Here is a 22,583-nt window from a genome sequence, read left to right on the forward strand (position 1 = left end):
GCACATAAGAAAATAAATATCAAAGTCAATGGTTCTCGAACATCTGTAACATACAAAGGATTAGTAACAAGAGAGGGGACACAACAATATGCACAATAAATAAATTAATAATATGCACAGTAAATAAATCACAGTATAAAAATCACAGTAAATGAATCACAGTACATAAGAAGATAAATATCGAAGCCTATGGTTCTCGAACATCTGTAACATATCTGAACATCTGTACATGGTTGTCGAATGCCTGCAACACACAATGGATTAGTAACAAGAGAAAAGACGAGTATGAGACGCGTGCCCAGTCTCCGCGACGGCTCACGAGAAAGGGAGGAAGCTAACGCCGTTATGTATTGGGCGTACGCAGGTTTGTTCGTGTTGAATTGTTTTTGCCGACTTGAACGACCCAAACACCAGATAGTACGGCCATGGTACGCGACGTACACGGCTAGGTCAATAAACTGTGTGACGCACATCACTAGCGCGCTAGACCGACGGAGAGCACCGATACAGTGACACGCTCTACCGTACTCTCTCGCTCGCACATCTCCCCCCATAGACCCCTGAAATTCCACGGCACGTGTCAACACCGACAGAGAGCACCGATACCGCGGTTCGCTCTACCGCTCTCGCTCGCACGCCGTGACGTCACCCGATTCCCGGAATCCCGCGGCCACGAGATGGCTCATTACGGTAAGGCATTCCCGCAAAGGATTGTAATGAATGGGAATAACATAATATGAAACTTCTTTACCTCTTCTTGAACATTCTAATTTCATAGCCCTAAACTGGGTACCTGAAAGTATTTCATTGAATTTGTGTAAAAGATTTTACTACTTCCTAAAAGACTCCGTGTGATATTTGATAGCCTAAAAAACAATCTGTCGATACAGGGTTTCGATTTATTTAGGAAACCAATCTGACCAGTTGCTGCATTCTTTGACACTAATTTTCAAGAAAATAAAACTTCTGTATTTCACTTAATTTGAGAGACACGTAGCTGAATATTAACATACGTTAATTATTTAATTACTCGCAATAAATAAAATTTTTGTAAGTAGATAACGTGTAAGTAAATTCATATGTAAAAATTTACCAATTGCCAGAAAGTAATTGTTCGTGCGTATTAAAATTCTTACAATAGGCAGTAAAACTATTCACACTCCCATATAAATTATAAATATGTAGATGTTAATGAAAGCGGTGTATATATTCTGCCACATGTAGATTTGGTAAACTATTTATAAAACTACATCTATTCTGAATTTATCTGTTACAAATATACAAATGTAAGGCAAGATATAAAAACGAATAAAACAAGAACATGTAAAAAGTAATATTTATAAACATGTCCATTAACGATGCATTTAGAATAAATTGTCTTGTACTTAAGTGAAAACATATATACTTTTCCGTTTCATGTTTTATGACTGTCATATTTATCCCTTAACCTTAAACTGAAGCATCGGATATTTTTATTCCCGTCAAATCATATAGATACACACAATATGAATGGAATAACACTTCATTTGTGCTAATAATACCCAGAATTCATGCTTTATCGGTAACGTCGGATATTGACACTAAAATGGTAACAGGGCTACGTAGCCCTATAAACGTGGGACAGAAAAAAGCATTGGATGATAGGTCTATTCTATACCTAGTCGGTGGTTGCATGTAAAGAACTGCTAGGTTTCTCCACCAATCAGAAACGATCACGAGAAATCACGAATCACTGTGAAAAATCACCGTAATTGGGAACGAACGTGATCGAATCACGACTGATTCACAAGTAGCAGTTCACGCCATCTCTAATGTATACACCATTTATGTAAACAGTTTTCTCGTATTTCAAATAGTTTAGGACAGGAAATAACTGACTGTATACTGTTCGCGCGGACACCCGGGTTAGTTATTTGCAGTTTGAAACATGTTTATTAAATTTATTACATAGCGTACGTATACTATGTAATAAATTTAATAAACATATTTAAAATTGCGTACACCGAATATCAAATTTATCACACACGATCTCATACAGTAGCTACCAGTCATTCACTGTCTTGTCAAGCCGACTCTAGTATTAGCTGTGCTGAATAACGTGGCAACACCGCTCATCAAGGATTCGGGAATCCTATTTCCAATAGTAGAGTTTTATGCTCAGTGTTATAATTAAAAGTTATTTTTTATATAAAACCATACTAATACACAGTATTTTTTATTAATTATGCATAAGGAATACATAAATACCATAACTATAGTAAGTAGAAGTAATACAGAAGTATACTATGGTCTGTTTTTCTAAAGAAGAGCCCTGGAAGGTAGGCCCATAGACATATATGTATAGACGGAGCATTAGCTACCACTTTGGGCGAGGGGACCGTACGATTGGAGGGGAAAAGACAGTAGTCGTTAGATATATGTCGGTTAGCTTCGGATGCATTCGGCTCATTATGAATGACTGGTGGGCTGTGTGCCGTACTATTATTTAATGCTTTATACTATTTATTAATTTTGTTACCTACACATATGTATACAAACTACATGACATACAGAATTTTTAACGTATAATAAGTATATTCTTTTCATCTCTCATAGCATACATGTATGTAACGTGATTGTATACCCGAATAGTACCGAAATGGAACGAAGTTACCCGATTTATAACTAACCACCCCCTTACCGCGAATCTTACTCCACCGCTCAGTTCATGTTCCGTCTATATATGTCTATGCGGAGGATCGAAAGAGACACACAATGGCATTGAGCCGTCACAACGTCGCACGAAATACGCAGCTCACGTTGGATCCCCACCAGGCCACACGTCGAGGCAGGGCGACCCCCCGAAGGCTCTTATTTAGAAAAACAGACCATAGAGTTGGCTGTGGTCTTGTCTATTATCAATCGTTCCGAAATTCAAACGCGTCCCGGATTTCCGGCACTCATTTTGGTACTGGCCCTTATCACTTATGGCGCTGCAAATCGACCAAGAAAAATCTATGATATGTACCCCCATATGGTGAGACCCTATGGTGGGACCTGCCCTAGACGCGCGGGACCATAGACATTTGCACGTCGTTTTGTAGCCTCTAAAGCTTCAATCATAATTCCAGGTTCTCCGTGTATTCATTGATACCATCGTGAAATTGTTTTAGGATGTGGTAATGAATTATGAAATTTATGACGCATATAATAATACGCCTTTGGCGAATAAAAATGTAACGACAGTGCAAATTGCCGTAACGCAGCCTTATATTTTCTACTAACAGGCAATTTTTTCTTCTTCCTTATTTCACACTTAATTAATTCTCTTCTACCTTCATCTAGATATTTGAGTACATCATTCTCTTGCAATATCAAATTTTGCTTCTGTAGATCTTTAAGAACAGTTTGAAGCGATTTGACTCTTTCTCGTGCTCTCTTCAATTTACAAGAATTGACATATAACTGGTTTTTTAATTTTTTAATTTCCTTTCTGTGTACTTTGCGCAATCGAACCTTTGTTGGTGAATTAAAAATCCTTTCCGGAGACATACTTGTGGAACGGTGTTGATACTTAACCTTAATTTCCGTGTCAATATTTTCGTTTGTGCCCGCATCTACTGAAATGATGTTAAACATTACTTCTCTTTAAATACATTCTTAATATAATATATAACAATATATACTTTTTTAAACACAATATAAGTGAATGATACCATTAACACTTACCTATTTCATCATTGCAGATATTTGCCTCAATTGATGCCTTTTCTGTATTATTTTCCAGAGACATACTTGCAGAACAGTGTTGATACTCAACTTTAATTTCCATGTCAATATTTTCGTTTGTGCCCGCATCTACTGAAATGACGTTAAACATTACTTATCTTTAAATAAATTCTTAATATAATATATAACAATATATACTTTTGTAAACACAATATAAGTGAATGATACCATTAACAGTTACCTATTTCATCATTGCAGATATTTTCCTCAATTGATGCCTTTTCTGTATTACTTTCCAGAGACATATTTGTGAAACAGTGTTGATACTCCATTTTAATTTCCATGTCAATATTTTCTTCAGTTAACTAAAAAGTAAAATTAGTTAATATAAATAAATCTAGACCAATTGTAAATAACACAAATACTTATAAACACTGATATTATCTATGCTTTGCGCCCAATAATATTTGTGAATATATGTATGTTTTTCATCTCAATTGACTGTGCCACCAAATTATATAGTTTTAAAACATAGTCTGAAGCTAAAGCTAAAAATGTACAATCACATCATAGTTCCAATATTAATACATATTGATTAAAAATCCCAATCATTAGCTACTGTACTATAAAGGATATGTTGTGACAAATATAATCTCTGCCAGGATAAAATTATCAGCTACTGCAGTATTATGCAATTAATACAATAAGTTCATGATTCTTTATACGTACAAATGGAACAGCATCTTTTTTCAACTGACGACGAGAATATGTTAAATCATAATTATGTTCTTTAAAATGTTCGGAACAAACAGCTCCTGTTTTTGGTGGGCTATAATTTTCTAAATTCAGTGCCTTAAGCCACTTTTTTTTCCTCTCGATATCTTTAGGAAACCTAAAAAATAAATATTATATCATTAATCATATTATCTATTTAATAATGAAGCAACAGATTTGAATTTCTAAGATTATACAGAGTGAAACAAAAATAGTACTTGCCAAATAATGAAAGAAAGTTCTAATAAACAAAGGTTCAAAAATTAATATTTTCAAACTTATAAACAATTATCTGTTTCAGTTAAAGCAAGTGACTTTCTCGTTTCGGAAACTATTGTACTGCATGGAAACAACACAGACAATTATAAGAAACTAAAAAAAATTCATTTTTTGACCCATGTTTATTAGGACTTTCTTCCCATCATTTGGCAAGTACTATCTACCCCAGAAGTTATGAACCCTGTTTTTGTTTCACCTTTATATGGTATATAAATTGTTGGTTATGTATTTATATTTACTTACATGTGAAATGAAATAGTATAATTATTTATATTTTCTTTATCTAATTGTTCATAATTTTTCCTTGTTTTACGATTTTTGCAAGCGAACACAATACAAAAGCTCATGGTTGTTTTATTATCAACGAATACGTTTCACTCACAAATTTGGTCAAAACGATCGAAACCGAAAAAAGCAACACACACCGGCACGCAACAGCCCACCGAATGCATCCGAAAAGCTAATCCGAACATACCCCTCTTCTAACAGACCTGCTGGCAGCGGGCCGCTGCTGCTGCGGCGCCTTTTCCCCTCCAATCCTACGGGTCCCCTCGCCCAAAGTGGTAGCTTTTGCTCCGTCTACATATGCTATGTGCGGATAGAGGACGGAGGATGATTTTTTGAACTTGTATTTATATGAACGGAGTTAGGAACGAGTACTCGTGAGAAACGCGGCGCGACGAAGACCTCTGCCGGGTGCTTCCCGCACTTACCGGCCTGCCGAATGCCATCCGCACTTACCGGCGGACCCACGCGTCGAGTGACGTGCAGAAGTGAATAAATATTACTAAATTTAACAATATTTTTTTAAGTACATGTATTAGTTAGCATTATCGTAAGCGTGTATTTAATCTGTAATAAACATCTGATTTTTCACAAAATTGTATAAAACGCTAGCATTGTAAATAAATATAATATTAATCATAAAACTAGTAATTGGATACGTATCTTATATGATACTATAGTTCGAGGGCTTTTGATTTTATGGATGCTGCGCCATTTTTATTTATATGTGGTGGGGGGTAACAAAGTGTGCAGCATTATCCGTGAAATTTACGATTATTATAAACTGTTATAAACTTGACGAAAAGAAATGCTTGTTTCTGTAATGTAGCAGCAACACAAAATGCAATTGCCTTTAAGGTACATCAGAAACGTATGAAATTATTATACAGTTATTAATGCAATTGTTAGACTTCTGTGTTGTTAGTGATAACTACAAATTTTTCCACAATTGTAATTCGAATAAAATGGATTATCGCCAAAAGGTAAGGAAAGATATAATTTTGAAATTCGGAGACGTAAATGAAAATTTTATTACTATGTAATAAACACGGTGCGTGCTCTGTGTAATAATTATGCTTGTAATGCTGTCATAAATTATGCATAAAATTCGTTTCATAGTATTTTAAAAATTAGTACCGAATACGTGTTTTTACAGTGTTTTCTTATGATACAATCAAGAAATTTTATGTATGCTAGATATTAACTGTTAAAGATATTATTGTTAAAGCATCATTGAAATGAAAAGTATTATACTATGAACATACAAAGCTATATTTTTATTCTAATAGGAAACAAAGAATTATGTTTGCTTAGAAAAGATTTTGTTGACTTGTTATCATTGAATATAGTATTTTCTGTATTTGTCTACACTAAGTAGTCTGTAAAGATATTGAATGTTATGTTGTCAAATAATGTGTTGACTTTACCCCTGTTGCTTTAAAATATTATTTTATCTTTTCAGCAAAGTACAAAGAATGAAGATGAGGATGATGAGGATTTAGAGGCTCTGCGATTAGCAGCACTTCAATCATTAAGAGCAAAAGATACTGTACATTATAAAAAACAAACCCTGCCACAACTACAGAAAGTTGTTCCAGAAGTTACACAAACATCTCGTCCATCATATAAAGGACAGCGACCTCCAAGAAGAGGATACTTTCCCAACCAATTGCAACAGCGGCGGAATGGTGTAAGTGTCTATTCATTATTATATTATGCAGGTTATTGTATAAGTCATGGAACAGCTAGAAGAAAAAAGAATTATATATAAGTTACAATCGAAGTACGAGTACTAAAGCATAGTTAAGAATTTTGTGAAAATATGATTATATAAGAAGAATGCTTCTGTGATTGTAATTAGCGTCATGGTTTTCTTATTTTACTGTATCTTTGAAATATCCAAAACTATAACTTATTGCTTCTATTACAATTGAATTGAATTCATTACTATGAAAATACTGCCCGATGTAAAAGAATTTTGTCTCGTATATTCATTTTATTTGTTCATGTAAAATTATCATCCTTTTGGTTGTATAATTAAGTATGAGGCATGTAATATAAGTTATAGGAATGTAACATTATTGTCAAATTTTCAATGCAGCACAAGAATATCACAGTAGTAGAAATTACTAGTTAACAAATAGATTTTTAACATATATGTTTGAAAAGTAATAATTTTATACAAAAATGTTTCTCTAAAGTATGTAGCGTCTTGTACTCTATATCTTTAACATTCAATATACGTTTCTGATAATGTTAACCATTTTTGAGATGATTACAAAAGTAGTGCTTTGAAGAGTAACATTGTTAGATACAAAATTTAATTTCTCATAATAGGAGTATAATGGAGTAGGATTCATTAAGAGTATGTCTTTATAACTCTAGACAAAGTTAGAAATTGTGGATAATTGGATATTTGTGGAAAAATCATGTAAACTAAGGTCTGATTAACTAAGATTTACATAAATGACTTACCACATTTGTAGTATAAAATTGTGCAATGCAATTGTTAAAAATGTATTTATTTATTTAAACAATAAATTATTAATAAGTATATTGCACACTTTTGTAGAGCATAAGTAGACATTTAATTTTCATTGTAATGATTGTTTTGTATCTACTATACTTTTTAAGATATACAGGAAAATATAAAAACGCACATTAACATTGAAGAACTAAAAAATAACAAAAAACTTGCCTGACACTTCTATTGACGTCCCCTAAAACCCTACACAGTTTAAAAAAAATTGGAATCTTTGGGTGACTGAAGTTCCCTTGTAAGTAGGGTTAGAGAAACATCTAACTGAAGAAGTGTTTATAGCATTGCAGTTATCCGTTTTATTCTATTCGTCTTTTTATATTAAGGCACTATGTTTTTTATTTATGTAGATTTAAACAATCTCATATAGATTCTGGAAACCTCATTTATTTTTGTTTTGTCATTTAGTGTTAGATTGGGAAATAAATATTTGCTACAATTCATTTTAATTTTACAAAGTCTAGTCTTTATAACACAATAAAAAGAATTAAAGAAGAATTGGAACAACAGTAATTTTAACATGTCCTAATAACTACTTGTTTGACACCACCAGTTTGATAAAGATTGTTTTAATAGACATGTAAACATAACATTTCTACATTGAAATAAATATTGTATTTAATATGTCAAACAATTTTATTAATAACTATTCAATAAATATATGTTTAATTATTACATTGTTGGTATATATATTTTCACTTACAGAATTTGTATTATCAAAGTCCACGCAATCCAAACTTGATAGCAATAGTTCCTGTAGATGAGCATTCACTGCTTCAACAGACTGATCCAGTTTGTCCTGTAGAAGAGATTGCACCAAGCATTGAATCTCATTCAGTAGGTATGTAGAATCCTGAATCTATGTTACAAATATAGCACAATACTTGTGGTTTTTAAATCCTCCATTACCTTAAAAATATTTTATGATAATGATGTTTTTAGAAGTATCAAAGTTTCATCGAACTGATATGCAGACTGAAACATCTTCTGTAGTAATTGAAAGTTCAGTAGAAACTTTAGGAAGTTCGAAAAAAACAGAGGAAGATCAAGATGATACCAACGATGATGACGATGATATCCTTTTAATGGCTGATCTTGAAGAGGAGGATAGCTTAGAACGTTTAATGGACGAAATGGAACGAGAAATGAACGTTGATAAACCGTCTGAAAGAAAAGAAAAGAAGGGTAATAAAAAAGGAAATAAAGAGTCCGAAAAGAAGGATGAAGCAGGCAGAAATGCGAGTCTGAAAAATAGGACAGAAGATAGTAGTAGAAAAGAATGTTGCAGTCCATCTGTACCAGTTTCGAGCGTGATAAACGAAAGACGATCCATGTCTCCACACATCAGCCGAATTTTACAAAAACGTAGGTCGTTATCACCAAGATCGCGGTCACGAAAAAAATCACCCAGAAGGTCTCCTAGACGGTCACCTATCAGACAAACAAAGAAGTCGCAGCGAGAAATAACAAGGTATAGATCACCTCGAAAGTCGCCGGTACGATATTCTCCGCGTTCACGTTCGCCAAAACTTTCGTCGCGATCTAGATCACCACGATTGTCTCCGCGTAGATCTCCCAACAGGTCTCCAATACGAAGATCACCTATTAAAAACTCGTCTTCAAGGGGACGGTCGCCAAGGCAATCGAAATCTCCTAGACCAATACGTTCACCTAAAGCGTCATTAACAAAATCGCCAAGATCAGCGCGATCACGATCTCCAAAATATTCTCCACTGAAGCTATCTCCACAATCTAAGTCACCTTTAAGATCAAGGTCACCTAAATTATCTCCAAGACGAATATCACCACCCTCCCGCAGAACACCGCCCAAATCAAAATCTCCCGGACTTTCACCTAGAAGAGGGTTTTCACGTCTATTGTCACCAAAACATCTACAATCACCGCGACGAATGTCACCGCGATCTAGATCGCCAAGATTATCACCACATACATCGCCATGGTCTTCTCCAAGAAATTCTCCTCGTGCTTCTCCAAGAAGAAGAAGATCTCCACGATGGTCGCCTAAAGAGCTATCTCGAAAGCATAGGCCACGATCAGTTAGTTTAGATGATACTGGTAGTCCCTTATATATCAAAGAATCATCACCAACGGTAAAAAGTAGAGTATCTCCGGAGATAAGCCGTATAAAAATAAAACAGAAGGAAGAAAATTTGGAGAAAACTACTGTAATGGAAAAGGAGACTACAGATTTAAATAGCGACCCTGTGTTAGAAGCAAGGCGAAGGAAGTTTGAATGTGCAAGGCCTATAGATCCTGTGAATGCAAATAAAAAAATTAAATTAAATAAGCAAGAGAATGTAAGTAAGAAGACAGAATCTCTGGAAGGAGAAACACAATCTGGAAATTTAAGGAAGGTTAACAAAACTACAAATGATTACGAGATTCAGGAAACAGATTTATGTTTAGATGCTCATTATGAAGACTTCGAAGATTTTGAAGAAAGTATGGAAAATACATCTCCTATAGCTATCACGAGTTCCGTTAACTCGTGTATTGACGTAGAACCACCAAAAGTAGAAAAAGAGAGATCCTCCAAAAAAAAGAAGAAGCGTGATAAAGAATTATATCAAGTAGGAAAATTAAAAAGTGAACTTCCCCTATCTGAACGTATAGGAAAAGATAAAAAGTGTAAAAAGCGCAAAGATGTTGTTTCGGACGGACCAAGTGAGGAAATGGATGCAATATTTGAGGACATCACAATTGACGAGGAAAGTGACTTAAGAACTGAACTAAGTAGAAGACGAGCAGAAAGATTAAATAGGACAATACCGATTCAGTCTGCAAGATTAGTACAATCTGCTTTTAAGGGCGTTGTTAATGAGTAAGTAATTTAACCTTATTTCTTTAATACATATATTATTATATTAGTATTGTTTTATGGAATATACTATCTCATAACATGTTTGTGTTGGGGTTATTTCACGCGAAATTGGACACTTTTTGGAGCACCATTTCGGATTTTGTTCAAATTTGGATATGTCTTTAGCGATGTGTAAACGTATCTCGAAGGATTTTTGAAAATTTTAAAAATTGTTCATTTTACAGCTGTTTGAAATTTAGGGTTAACCTTTTTTCAATAAACCATAACTATTGAACTAAGAAACTGATCGAAATGAGCTTTCCGGGTACTTACAGTGGTGACATAAGAGTACCGAATAAACATTATTTCAGTTAAAAAAAATATTCCTTAACCGTCAATTTTGCAATTGTATTAAATAAATGTCCTGTTTTTATACCGGTGAACTATTTAAAAATTGAAAAAAAACGAGGATGTAGCCCTATTTGGCCTCTTTATGGCTATGTGTTCAAAAATATGGACACTTTAAAATTGGCCGTATGAAAATTAATTGAAGTGAACGCTGCGTCGATGCCCATCGACTCGAACGGACGAGTTGTATCGGCTAGCCTATGTAGTACCACATGGCTTGCTCGGGAGAGTCGTTGTAATCCGATGCAGTGTTCACTTCAATTAATTTTCATACGGCCAATTTTAAAGTGTCCATATTTTTGAACATATGTCCATAAACATGGCAAATAGGCCTATTTTTTTCCAAATTTTTAAATAGTTCCCCCGTATAAAAACAGTGCATTTATTTAAAACAATTGCAAATTAGACGGTTAAAAAATATTTTTTTTAACTGAAATAATTTTTATTCGTTACTCTTATGTCTCCACTATAAGTACCCGCAAAGCTCATTTCGATCAGTTTGTTAGTTCAATAGTTATAATTTATTGAAAAAAGATTGACCCGAAATTTCAAATTGCTGTAAAATGAATAATTTAAAAAATTTTCAAAAATCTTTCGAGATACGTTTAAATATCGCTAAAGACATATACAAATTTGAACAGAATCCGAAATGGTGCTCCAAAAAGTGTGCGATTTCGCGTGGAATGACCCGTTGACTAATGGTAAAAGGTAGTATCTTTGGAACTATAATCCTTGAGAAAATTGCGTTTTTTACCATATTGATCTCTTACATGGAACATTGCTAAAATATATCTCTGAAATAATTCTTCGATAAATATGACACATATTATTTTGTACTATCTGTTTATCATTATCTTTTGTAGTATCTGTTCTATTCGAATTTATTTAACAAAAACTATAAGTTTATACCGCATGGCGTATTATATCTGCATATTAAGGTATGTTTCAAATAATACTTGGAAACTTTTGACCTTTTTTAATTGTACATATACTTGGATGTATGTAGCTGGTGGTGCAAGCTTTTTCAAAAAACTTTTTTTCCGTCGGTCGGTGGTGTGGGGACTGTTGTAGTCATCTAAAATGGAAAAGCTAAGGTTTATTTTCTTTATTATGGTTGTCGTTATGGTTCGAACTACGGACGCCCCCTAAAAATAAAAATTTGAAAGATGATAGCATTTTGAAACAAGATTGTTTGATTTGATTTTTACTAAAAAGTAGCTGTTTTCGTCTTGTAAAATTAATGTTCTACAAGATAGAAACTCGTCTTAAAAAACCTTGTTTCGAGAAAAACGCGTTTAAAGTTTTTACTTACCGTCACGCCGTACGAGAGATACTACCTTTGGACATTTATATTTCTTTTAACAAATCGAATTTCATAATCGCTTTGTAGAAATGTTAAACTATGAAATAATGCAAAATAATATAGTTTTTTCGACCCTCTACACTAAAGTACCCCATTATAAACTATTTTTTATCAGGCAGGAAACAATGATTACAATTTCATTTTTCATAGACTGGTTTGACTTGTTAATAGCAGCCAAGCTGTGATAAAATGTATGTTACATGCTCAGCTTGTATGGCAGACTACAAGTAACAAAACTTATTTCAATCTCGCGGAAAAACTTAACCATAAGTTTTATTGAATCACAGCATAATCAAATTTTCTGCTCAGTCATTAATGTGTCTCTGCGTTTTCCTTTGAATGTTAATACCATAATAGTAGATATTAGGTTCCTTTTTAACATTATATGTACAGTAGCTAATATCTTTAAAACTATCATTTTTTTAATGAAGAAGTGTTCATTTAGAATTTTAATTTAGCTTTCTATATGCTTTTGATATACACTTTTATGTTCTTAAAAATGTTTGGTTTTATAAGTTTTAATAAGTTGTTTTAATAACTTTAAAAATGGTTTATTCTTTATCATTGTATTTTCTATGAATTCCAAATAAATTATTTCGTTCTGTGTTTCAGAGTTGTTAAAAGTAATGCAAAGACGAATCAGAGACATTTGATTAAAGCAGATGACAAATGTAAGTAATATATTTTATGAATCTATGTTTCTTAACCTCTCAACGCCGGCAGCCGCGGAACAAAAAGTAAGTTGTCGTGTCGGGTAGTATTTGCGAAACTATATTCTTGTTGTGCTGGTTAGGATACGCAGGAGGAATCTTTCTAACATAGGAAAATTATTATTGCTATAGTTTTATATTTTAATATCATTGTTTATTAATGTGTTTAAATGATGTTAACGCTTATAGAAATGTGAAATAAAATACGCATACATACAAAAATGCAATAAAATATAAAAAATACGCTAAACAATAAAAAAAATTTGTATAGTTACTACAACAGTTTTGGTCATATGTGACTAAAAATAAAATCGTGGAGCGCTCTTAAAAAAATTGTATTGCTTGGAAATATATTATGGGCGCCCCAGGATTTTATTATTAGTCACATATGACCAAGTAGGTATGCTGTAATAGCTATTAAAATTGTTTTTTATTTTTTGGTGCATGTTTTTTTAGTGCATTTTACTATAACCGAGTAACTTAAAAAGTTTTTTTTTATATATATTTTATTTGTGATATCCACTATATCGAAAAAGGAATAGAACAACTCAGTCTATAATTAGTGTTTACTTTAGTAAATAAATTAGTGTAAATTAATAACGAAAAATTTAGTGAGAAGGCTTTTGAAGACTGCTTTTGCTGTTATAAACAAAATATAAGCGTTTCATTACGATACTATATATGATTGTATATATGTATACCAATCAATAATACATACAATGCGTCTTATCGCATCGCCGTTCCTAGCAGTCCGTGGATAGGTAACTTGCATCGGCGACATGTGAAGAAAACAGGGTCTGTACCTCTTACGTATGCCAGCGTTGAGGGGTTAAACTTAAAGTTTTATGTTTTTCTTTAACCCTACGAATACGGTGTCGGAGTCATTTCTGATTCCCTCTTGCACACAGTGACAGAATCAGTGGTGGGGACACGCGGTCGAGAGAGCGACACGTACATACAGTGACGGAGCTGTGTGTAAGGCTACGGTATAGTGGATGCGTATTCGGATGAATAGTTCGTCGTCCGTATACAACACGGTCGTATATACGATATACGTATACAGCTAGTGATGGGTAATCTGGATGAGCTGCTCGAGCCAATGATTCACCTAACTCGGCACGAGCGCTCGAGCGAACTCGTGCAGCTCGACTCGATTACCCATCACTAACTGTATACGGACGACGGACTATTCGTCCGAATATGCATCCACTATAACCGCAGCCTAAGTCGGAACGTAACCGACCTTTGTAATATTGTATGGAAATGGCCTAGCTGAAACGCCTCAGAAGTATTGACTTCTGTCTTCGATGTACCCTGACGAGCAACTCGGCTTCCGCTAGGCAAAAAAGTGGCGTAGGGAATGGGCCTCTTACCACTTGGTATTGGGAAGGACTGAAATTTATGCCAAATAAATATTCGATTTAAGATTTATTTCAGTACTTGAAATAAATTTTGCATGAATAAATTATAAATAATATTTAGACTCTGTTTATATAAAAAAGTGAAAGTCGATAAAATTACACTTGTCCGTTGTACTTTTCTGCCGTCGAATTGTATGCAATTATTATTATTCGTTCGTATACGAATAATGAAGATCCGAAACGGAAAGGATACATACATCCACGAGCAAACTCGGCTTCCGCTAGAGGAAAAAGTGGCGTAAGGATAAGGGCCTCCTACCGCTTAATAAATTTACTTGAAATACTGAAACAAATGTTAAACCGAATGTTAATTTGGTATAAATTTCATTAACCCCGAGACCAAGTGGTAGGAGGTTTTTTCCTTACATAACTTTTTCTCCTAGAGGAAGCCGAGTTTGCTTGTGAGGGTACATAGAGTACATCTGCACACCGTTACTGTCTTAGTCTAGAATACCGGTGTGGCGTCGGTATTGACTCTCTTTTTTCCCAGATTAGCGTCATAGAGATTTTTTTTTCCAGCTAACCAAAAAGAAGTTAGAAGGGTAACTGTTCTTCATCGATCAATACCTGAAATCCATGATTCGGAAGGTTTGTATATCTCTATATTATTATTTATGGTTATGGTGCCACCAGAAGCATTTTTTTAGTTCAGTAACTAAGGTATATTAATTTACTCATTCGTAGCTTGGCAAATATTAATTACAGTCGCATTAAAATATTGGGAGATCAATTGATTTTATCGTTTTGCTCCATAAGAATCTATTATAGAAGCATAATATATATGATTTAATGTAAAAAGAACACATATGATCTTGAAATCTTGAGGGAATATGGTGTCAAGGGGAATTTTCTGTTCATCGTTTTACTTGTCCCTTAGGACAATTGAACTGTATCCTTAATAGTCATTTCCTGTATTCATGAACAGCAAGAATATTTAAGTATTCTTATTTAATAGTTTACCTAAAATTTTTGTTGATAGATTCGTTCTATTGATTGCCATTTGCAATTTATATAGAATCCTATATATATTAGTTTGTGCTTAGTGTTAAATACATCTTTTCAATAGCAGTAAGAACTTTTACAAATGTTTTCCTATGTACATGATAAATGTTATGTGTATACATACCTAATTATACTGAAGTAACAGTGATGTACTGTGCAAAATTGTAGATTCATTTAAACAATTCACTAATGTAATGTCAAAAATATTTTATTTAATCAAAAAACAACTCATCAATAGTAATATATTTGGTCAATCTAAAAGTTTATGTTAACCCTCTAGTGTTAAGGTGGAATCTCGGAGACTTTGCTAATTCTACTTTTCACATTCTTCTCTTTTCTATAGTTTCATGAATTTAAGTTAAATTTTGTGTAGTTAGTACAATATACCTTTGTACTCTGTGGCATTTATTAGGAAAATATATAACTAAAATAAAACAGTAAAAAGAATTGTCAGGAATCTTGTATATTTATGTGTACAGTGGATAAAAAAAGTATTCGACATAACATAACTTTGACCTCTGTTTTTCAAAGCGACACCTGCCTTGTGGTTTTTTTAAGGCCATGTGGACAAAAACACCACAAACAAATTCTTATTATTATTTTAAGATATGTACTAATAAATACCAGCAAGAATTTTTAGTCTAAGTGTTATAGTTATCTTTTTTTTAAATCCAGAAGAATGCGGTTTTTTCGCGTGTTTACACGAGAATGTACCCTTAATTGATTTACCGTGTTATTTTTATTGGTTCTTACAATCTGGGGATACTCCTTACTTTTATCATATATATAGTATCTTTTTGAATTGTATAGTATTATATGAAATGTAATAATTACTATTTCTTTGTAGATGAAAGCACTCTGGATGCAAAGGTGCCTGTGCGCTTTAGACTGGGTCTCGGTAAGCAAGTGCAGGATACCAGAGAGTCTAAAATTTCACGGAAAGCATCGAAAAGACAGGGTCGCAAGGTAAAGCACAAAGTCAATTTGACTCTAACAAATGTTGAACATGCTTTATAATATATCAATTACGACTTATTAAGTGTATATAATTTATATATTTGAATTCTTCTATAAGAATAATATGTACATACAATTCTAATATTGTGATATTTTAAGTAATTAGGAATGTAATTTATCAATATTTTTTATTTTGTTACACCAATTGCCTTCAATAATTTAACCATCTGGAATAATCGTTGAAATGTCATATACATAAAAAATAAAAAAATAGCGACTTAGTTGAATGTATATATACTCTATATGTAAAATAATAATGTCACACTAAAATTTTCTGTTGTCTAATGAATGAAAATTTTGTAATTGCGTAAAAGAACGAAACAGTAATTATAGATTATTATTTGGTATTAAGTAAAAGATTTATACTATTGACATCACTAGTAAATTAAATAATACAGTAATGGCTCCCATAGTGTGCTCAGCTCGTAGGTATCTGTATACTTATTTCAGGTATATAGTCTTAATAATTTGTCTCAAAAATTTCCATAATTATTTAATCAAAAATCAAATCTAAGGTTATAAAAAAATGTTCAGCATATAATTCTCTCTTCGGTCTATTTATGGTTAAAGACATGTTTTCTTTTAGCATAGTATATAGGTTATTTCACAATATTGTCTAAATTTCTCCATGGTAAAATTTTGGTCTATTGTGACAAATTCTGGTCTATTCTGACAAATTCTAGCCAGAAAACTGCGAAGAATTTCTTTGTAAAGTATTTTATTAACAGTACTACACTATAGCACAGACAAGATATAAGAATAGACCTAACATGCAATGTAATTTTCGGTCCAATGTTTCGGGAGCCTTGGTAGCCCCCGTACCATATCAGTATTACATTCCTTGCTAGCGAAACCGAAGCAATAATGTATGTATGTATTACTATATGCAGTCACGGGTGTGTGTGTGTGCTGTGCGTTATCACGGTGTCGAACGTAGTTCCTAAAATCGGAAACTTTCATGGAGAGGTGTTAGGCCCATAATATGTTAGGTCTATTTTTATATCTTGTCTGTGGCTATAGAACGAATTCTTAGTGAATAATTTTGGGTTTTAGAAAAAGTGACTACAGTATAAGTATGCTTAATGAACGATCATTAAGCACTTGCTAATAATAAAATAAATCCGAATGAAAATACCTGGATATGATGTCTTGGAAAAAGATGATATCTTTACAAAACGTGGTTGGGTAGGTCAAATAAAGTAAACAGTGTTTTACCAACATAGTATAATGCATGCTAACTACAAGTAGAAATGTAACTGCACATATGGCACAACAAATGTATTAATCACTTTTAGTGTAAGTAAAAAAGTGGACAATCTAAAGATTTGTTACAATGTTTTTCTAATTAGATTTGTATTGCCACTATTATATTGACAAGACATTTGTACTTTACTTGACTTTCCATATCACCACCTTTAGGAAGACTACCTTTTCCTGGACACTGGAAATTATAAACAGTAGTCAGTACGACGTATATATGTTAAATCAATGAATAGCACTATTTTTTTTTTATAAAATATTGCAAGAACTGTGTGATCAATCTATTTATATGTTCACTTTGTTAAGTATGTAATTTTTATCTCGGTTAGTACCTATTTTCGGTCTTTTTACTATCTTTTGAATGATTCTGACTAATCTCAGGTATTTTCGAGTGCAGAAGTGGAGAGAGAGAGAGAGAGAGAGAGAGAGAGAGAGAGAGAGAGAGAGAGAGAGAGAGAGAACAAAGTAAACGGGATACCTCGTATTGATACATTAATTACTGATGCAATACAAAAGATTTCTTAAGAGTCGCGCATCATGGGCGCCAGTACAGTATTAGCAAAATCTGATAATATAAATTATGTAATCTGAATATAGTAAATTGTTCATTTTGTCATAACTTGTCATAACGGAACCATTTATAAAAAAAAGGAGACCTTCACAATTTAGTTATATTTATGTTTAAAGTTTTCAAATTTGTGAATAAATAAGTATTTGGACGACAGTACTACAGTAGAATAATGATAAATATTACCTCATGGGTAATACTTAAAAGTATTTTTGAAGTTTGAATCCAGATAAGCAGTTGTAACATGGCCATCATGAAATTGTTGAAATAGATATACTTATAGTAAATAAATAATGAAAGATCAACATACTCAGATTAAACTGATTTTGCTTTTAACCCTTGTGTAGGCAACTGGGTATCTGGGTACCCAGGTACCCATTCTTAAATTTCTTTTCACATTTTTTTATGTTGTTGTTTAAAACAGCACTTGGTATATTATAGGAAAGGAAAACTAAGAGTTTCGGAAAAGTATGGAAGTAAAATTATTCCGATTGCTCAATAATTGTGAATATTTTGGTTGCCCACACAAGGGTTAAAGGAGTTCCTATTTGAATTGTTGTACACTCTGTGGTAAAATGATATCACATAGTGAACATGAAATAGTCTTTTTCCTAGTAATGTGGGAGAAAATTGGCCACTTTTTGTACTATTTTTCAAGAATTTAATATGTTTATATGAAAAATGGTTGTGATAAAATGATGACAGAAGTATGATAATTTACAGGAAACCTTAAAAAGCAAAGAATAGAAAGTTGTGCCATGAACTTTTTTACATGCCTTGTACTATTAGCATTGATTCGCTTAAAAAGAGATAAAAAAAAATACTATGTACACAAATGCTGCATATGAGCAAGCAATACAAATACAATGTGTTGTAATATAACATTAAATATAATATTTCATACTACATGATATATTCTTAGTGGAATACATGTATTAACCTTCATGGAACACTTACAAATGAACTGGTGATACCTTTGTTTACATGTAAATTATCAAATACTTTTGCTCAGAAACTTTCTTTTATTACTCAGAAATCGTCCATTGTGTGTATACTTTCCATTATTGAACTTGATCGAAGCACCTTAATAGTGTCTTCAAATCGTATGACCTGTTAGATGCAGTATACAGTTTCGGTGCTTATATCTGAAAAATATCAGTTGTTGATAATCAATAGACATGACTCCATTGATACTCAAGATCTCTACTGTATGATATTCTATAATATTTTACAGAATCATGATATTTGTTCCATCAAAAATAGGTAAAGTGCCATTAAATATAGTATTTTCACGTGAATTTTTAAGATTTTGGTCCGGGTGAATAGAAAATTTTGAAGACTAGAACCGTCTCTGATGAGTTGAGAATGATTCTTTCCTACAGCTAACCTAACTTTGCCACATTTTTGCTGTCTGACATGGATAGTAAATAGGACACGTTGAGAGGGACTGATGGGCATTAGGCAGGGACTTGTTGAACAACTCTTTGTACTTTAATGTGGTGTAAAACTTGAATACTCGTGTATCAACTATTGATGTAATTTGCAGTGTTCTTATCTTATTGTCATATTTTCATGAAACTGTAGCGATCGAGAAACGAGGTTTCCCTTGTAAAAATTCCTGAGAGAATATTCACAGCTGTTCTCTGCGAATCTTTGACAGAGAAGTGATGTATCACGCGATCCATTCAGACTACAGTTTGTGGCTTGTTTTATAGCTCTATAATGAGTCGTTTGACGAAATGTCATCTTCTGATTTCGAAGTAGCAGAATTTCTTTCTGTTATTCAGCCGTAATATACTACCCTCAACTCATTTCTATTGTTAAAGCCTACAACATACAATTACTCATAAAAGTATCTGTTCAACTTATAGCACATCTTACACCTTTAGACAATATTGAAGTGAAAAATATACGAAATTATACATTGCTTACTTAAAAAAGTGTTGTTATCGGTGGAAGTAGCGTAAATATCTGTCTAAATTCAATGTTTATTTGATACACTTTATTTGCACTAAATACTTTATCGAATATGCCTGCGATCTTCCTATAAGTTTTAGTCCGTTAAGTGGTTATGCCTACCTGCGTGCTCGAAAAAAGACATGTACTTTCGGAATTTATTTTTAAAAAAACTTCAATACTATTTTAAACATACGTCATTGTATTCGAAAGTGTACATTTTAAAGTGCTTATAATAATTTTTTCAATGCAAAATATGAATAAATAGGGGAAATATCAGCGATTTCCCGGCGCCGTTTTTATTTTGGGCGTTTTGTGGTGACCACTGTAACTTTGAGTTCGTTTATCTAAAATAAATAATCCGAGCAAATTTAGTTAATATACTAAATTATCTAGTCCCCGATCGTTCATTATCCTGAAAAATTAATTTACAACAAAATGGCGGCTGTTCAAAATCGAAGTATCGATTTTCGCCAAAAAAACTACGCAATGAAATACAAAAAGCCACGATCAGGCACTAGATTTTTATGTACAGAATGAGTCCACTAAAGCTAAATCAGTTCGGTGCAGCGGTTCTCGAGATATTTTGATTACCGATTTTGAAAACGTAGTTTTGAGAAAAACACGTTCAAAGTTTCAAGTTAGGTTTACAACCGAATCAATGCAAATTTTTTATATATAGTTATTTTTAATATTGCGGCTTCATATAGCTTTGTGTATTTACTAACAACCATAAATTGCATTGGGTCACAGTATTCATGACTCACGCACCCCTAGTAAGGGATTCTACCACTTTAAATCTGCTCCGAAACTTCCAAGGCCGTATACTTTAAACGGGCGTAACTCCGCCAATTTTTCTCGGATCAACTTCAAACTTTCACACAATATTTCTAAAATAATGTACTATATAAAAATATTAAAACCCAAAAATTGATTTTTTCAAAATGTATAGGTAGGCATAACCCCTTAACCCCTTGACATACGAATAAAATGCGCGTTGACGCGTCCGTAGAATACCATTTAATTTGGCTCAATAGTGAACGCTCTTGTACAAGGTCAGAACAGGGCGTTTTATTTTCGGATTTACATTGTTATATAACATTCAATAAGGTTGATATATAGTGTTAGTGTACAATAATTTATTAAGTAATACTATAAAATAATAATTTAGTACTTTTCTAACGTGTGATACATCTCAAAGCATTTAGGAATATGTAGCGGAACGAGGCATGTTTTACATTGCTAAGTCGTTTCACTTCTTATATTATGTTTTTTGCACACATGACATCGTTTTGCAGGATGTTGCTTTTTATTTGTCGCAGGTATATTTTCGGGAAAATGTGCCCAATGTTTTGCTTGTAATCGAGTTGGGCATTCACTTTGCGACGGTCTGCCGCGTGTCGGATAGTTTGGAAGGGACAAATTACAGAGCATACTTTCTGCAATATTCAATCGAAAATTCACAATCGATTGCTTTTGTGAAGTAGGCAACTTTGAATATAAGACATAAGCATTATAAATAGCTACGTCAAACATATAAAAAAATATTTTTTTATATCCTTTTACACACTTTCGCATGAGAGGGAAACATGCAAGACATTGGTTTTGCTTGTCGACACCTCCTATTCCTCGATTGTACGAGGGCGGATTGAAAAGTTTCCGGAATGACAATGAAAACGAAATAAATCTGTTCTAAGTTATACTTTATTTTTCAACATAGTCCCCTCGGAGCTCAATACACTTGGTCCAACGTTTCTCTAGTTTTTCTACTCCCACCCGGAAGTGACTTTCTTCGAGATCACCAAAATATTCGTTCATAGCCTCCATCGCCTCCTCGTTCGTCTGATATCTCTTTCCAGCTAGGAAGGTTTTGAGTTTCGGGAACACGTGGAAATCCGAGGGCGCTAAATCAGGGGAATAAGGTGGATGTGGAAGAATTTCGAACTTCAGTTCTGACAATTTTTCTTGCGCGATTGCACTTGAATGGGCGGGTGCATTGTCGTGATGAAACAACACTTTTTTCTTCGCCATTCCGGGGCGATTTTCTCGAATTGCAGCTTTCAGCTTGTCCAAAAGCATTCCGTAGTATTGGCCAGTAACAGTTTTTCCTTTTTGAAGATAATCAATAAGCAAAATTCCTTTAGCATCCCAAAATACGGACGCCATCACCTTTCCAGCCGAACGAATGACTTTTGCCTTTTTCGGAACCGATTCAGTAAATTGTTTTATATTTCAGTAAATTGTTTTATATTGACAATATTTTCTTCTTCTTTCCAGTTCCATTCATCCTCTGTGTCAGAATCTTCACTGCTCGAAATAGGTCTTGCACGTTTACGCACATTTTGTTGAATAGAGCTAGCTTCACTTGAATTTGAAGCATCACTTGAATACTCAACAGCATAAACACTTTGATGACCATTTTCAATTTCATTATCACCACTAGAATAGCCTAATAGACTTTCGTCGTCACTT

The 22,583-nt window shown here is 33.3% G+C and overlaps 2 protein-coding genes across 2 annotated transcripts; one reads left to right on the plus strand and one right to left on the minus strand.

Annotated features, from left to right (window-relative positions):
• Positions 1-3,123: 3,123 nt before the first annotated feature.
• Positions 3,124-4,046, minus strand: LOC107189226. The gene is made up of 3 exons (XM_015577744.1): positions 3,950-4,046; positions 3,709-3,840; positions 3,124-3,599 (listed from the first exon to the last, which is right to left on the minus strand). Exons 1-3 carry the CDS (start codon positions 4,038-4,040, stop codon positions 3,124-3,126), a joined length of 699 nt encoding a protein of 232 aa, XP_015433230.1. The 5' UTR covers positions 4,041-4,046.
• A 1,780-nt stretch (positions 4,047-5,826) lies between these two features.
• LOC107189324 (peptidyl-prolyl cis-trans isomerase CYP95-like) lies at positions 5,827-16,327 on the plus strand. The gene is made up of 7 exons (XM_015577865.1): positions 5,827-6,029; positions 6,509-6,736; positions 8,291-8,426; positions 8,528-10,427; positions 12,790-12,848; positions 14,828-14,896; positions 16,158-16,327. Exons 1-7 carry the CDS (start codon positions 6,012-6,014, stop codon positions 16,325-16,327), a joined length of 2,580 nt encoding a protein of 859 aa, XP_015433351.1. The 5' UTR covers positions 5,827-6,011.
• The last annotated feature ends 6,256 nt before the right edge of the window (positions 16,328-22,583 follow it).

Source organism: Dufourea novaeangliae, unplaced genomic scaffold, assembly GCF_001272555.1.
Source record: "Dufourea novaeangliae isolate 0120121106 unplaced genomic scaffold, ASM127255v1 scaffold5, whole genome shotgun sequence".
Lineage (NCBI taxonomy): Eukaryota > Metazoa > Arthropoda > Insecta > Hymenoptera > Halictidae > Dufourea > Dufourea novaeangliae.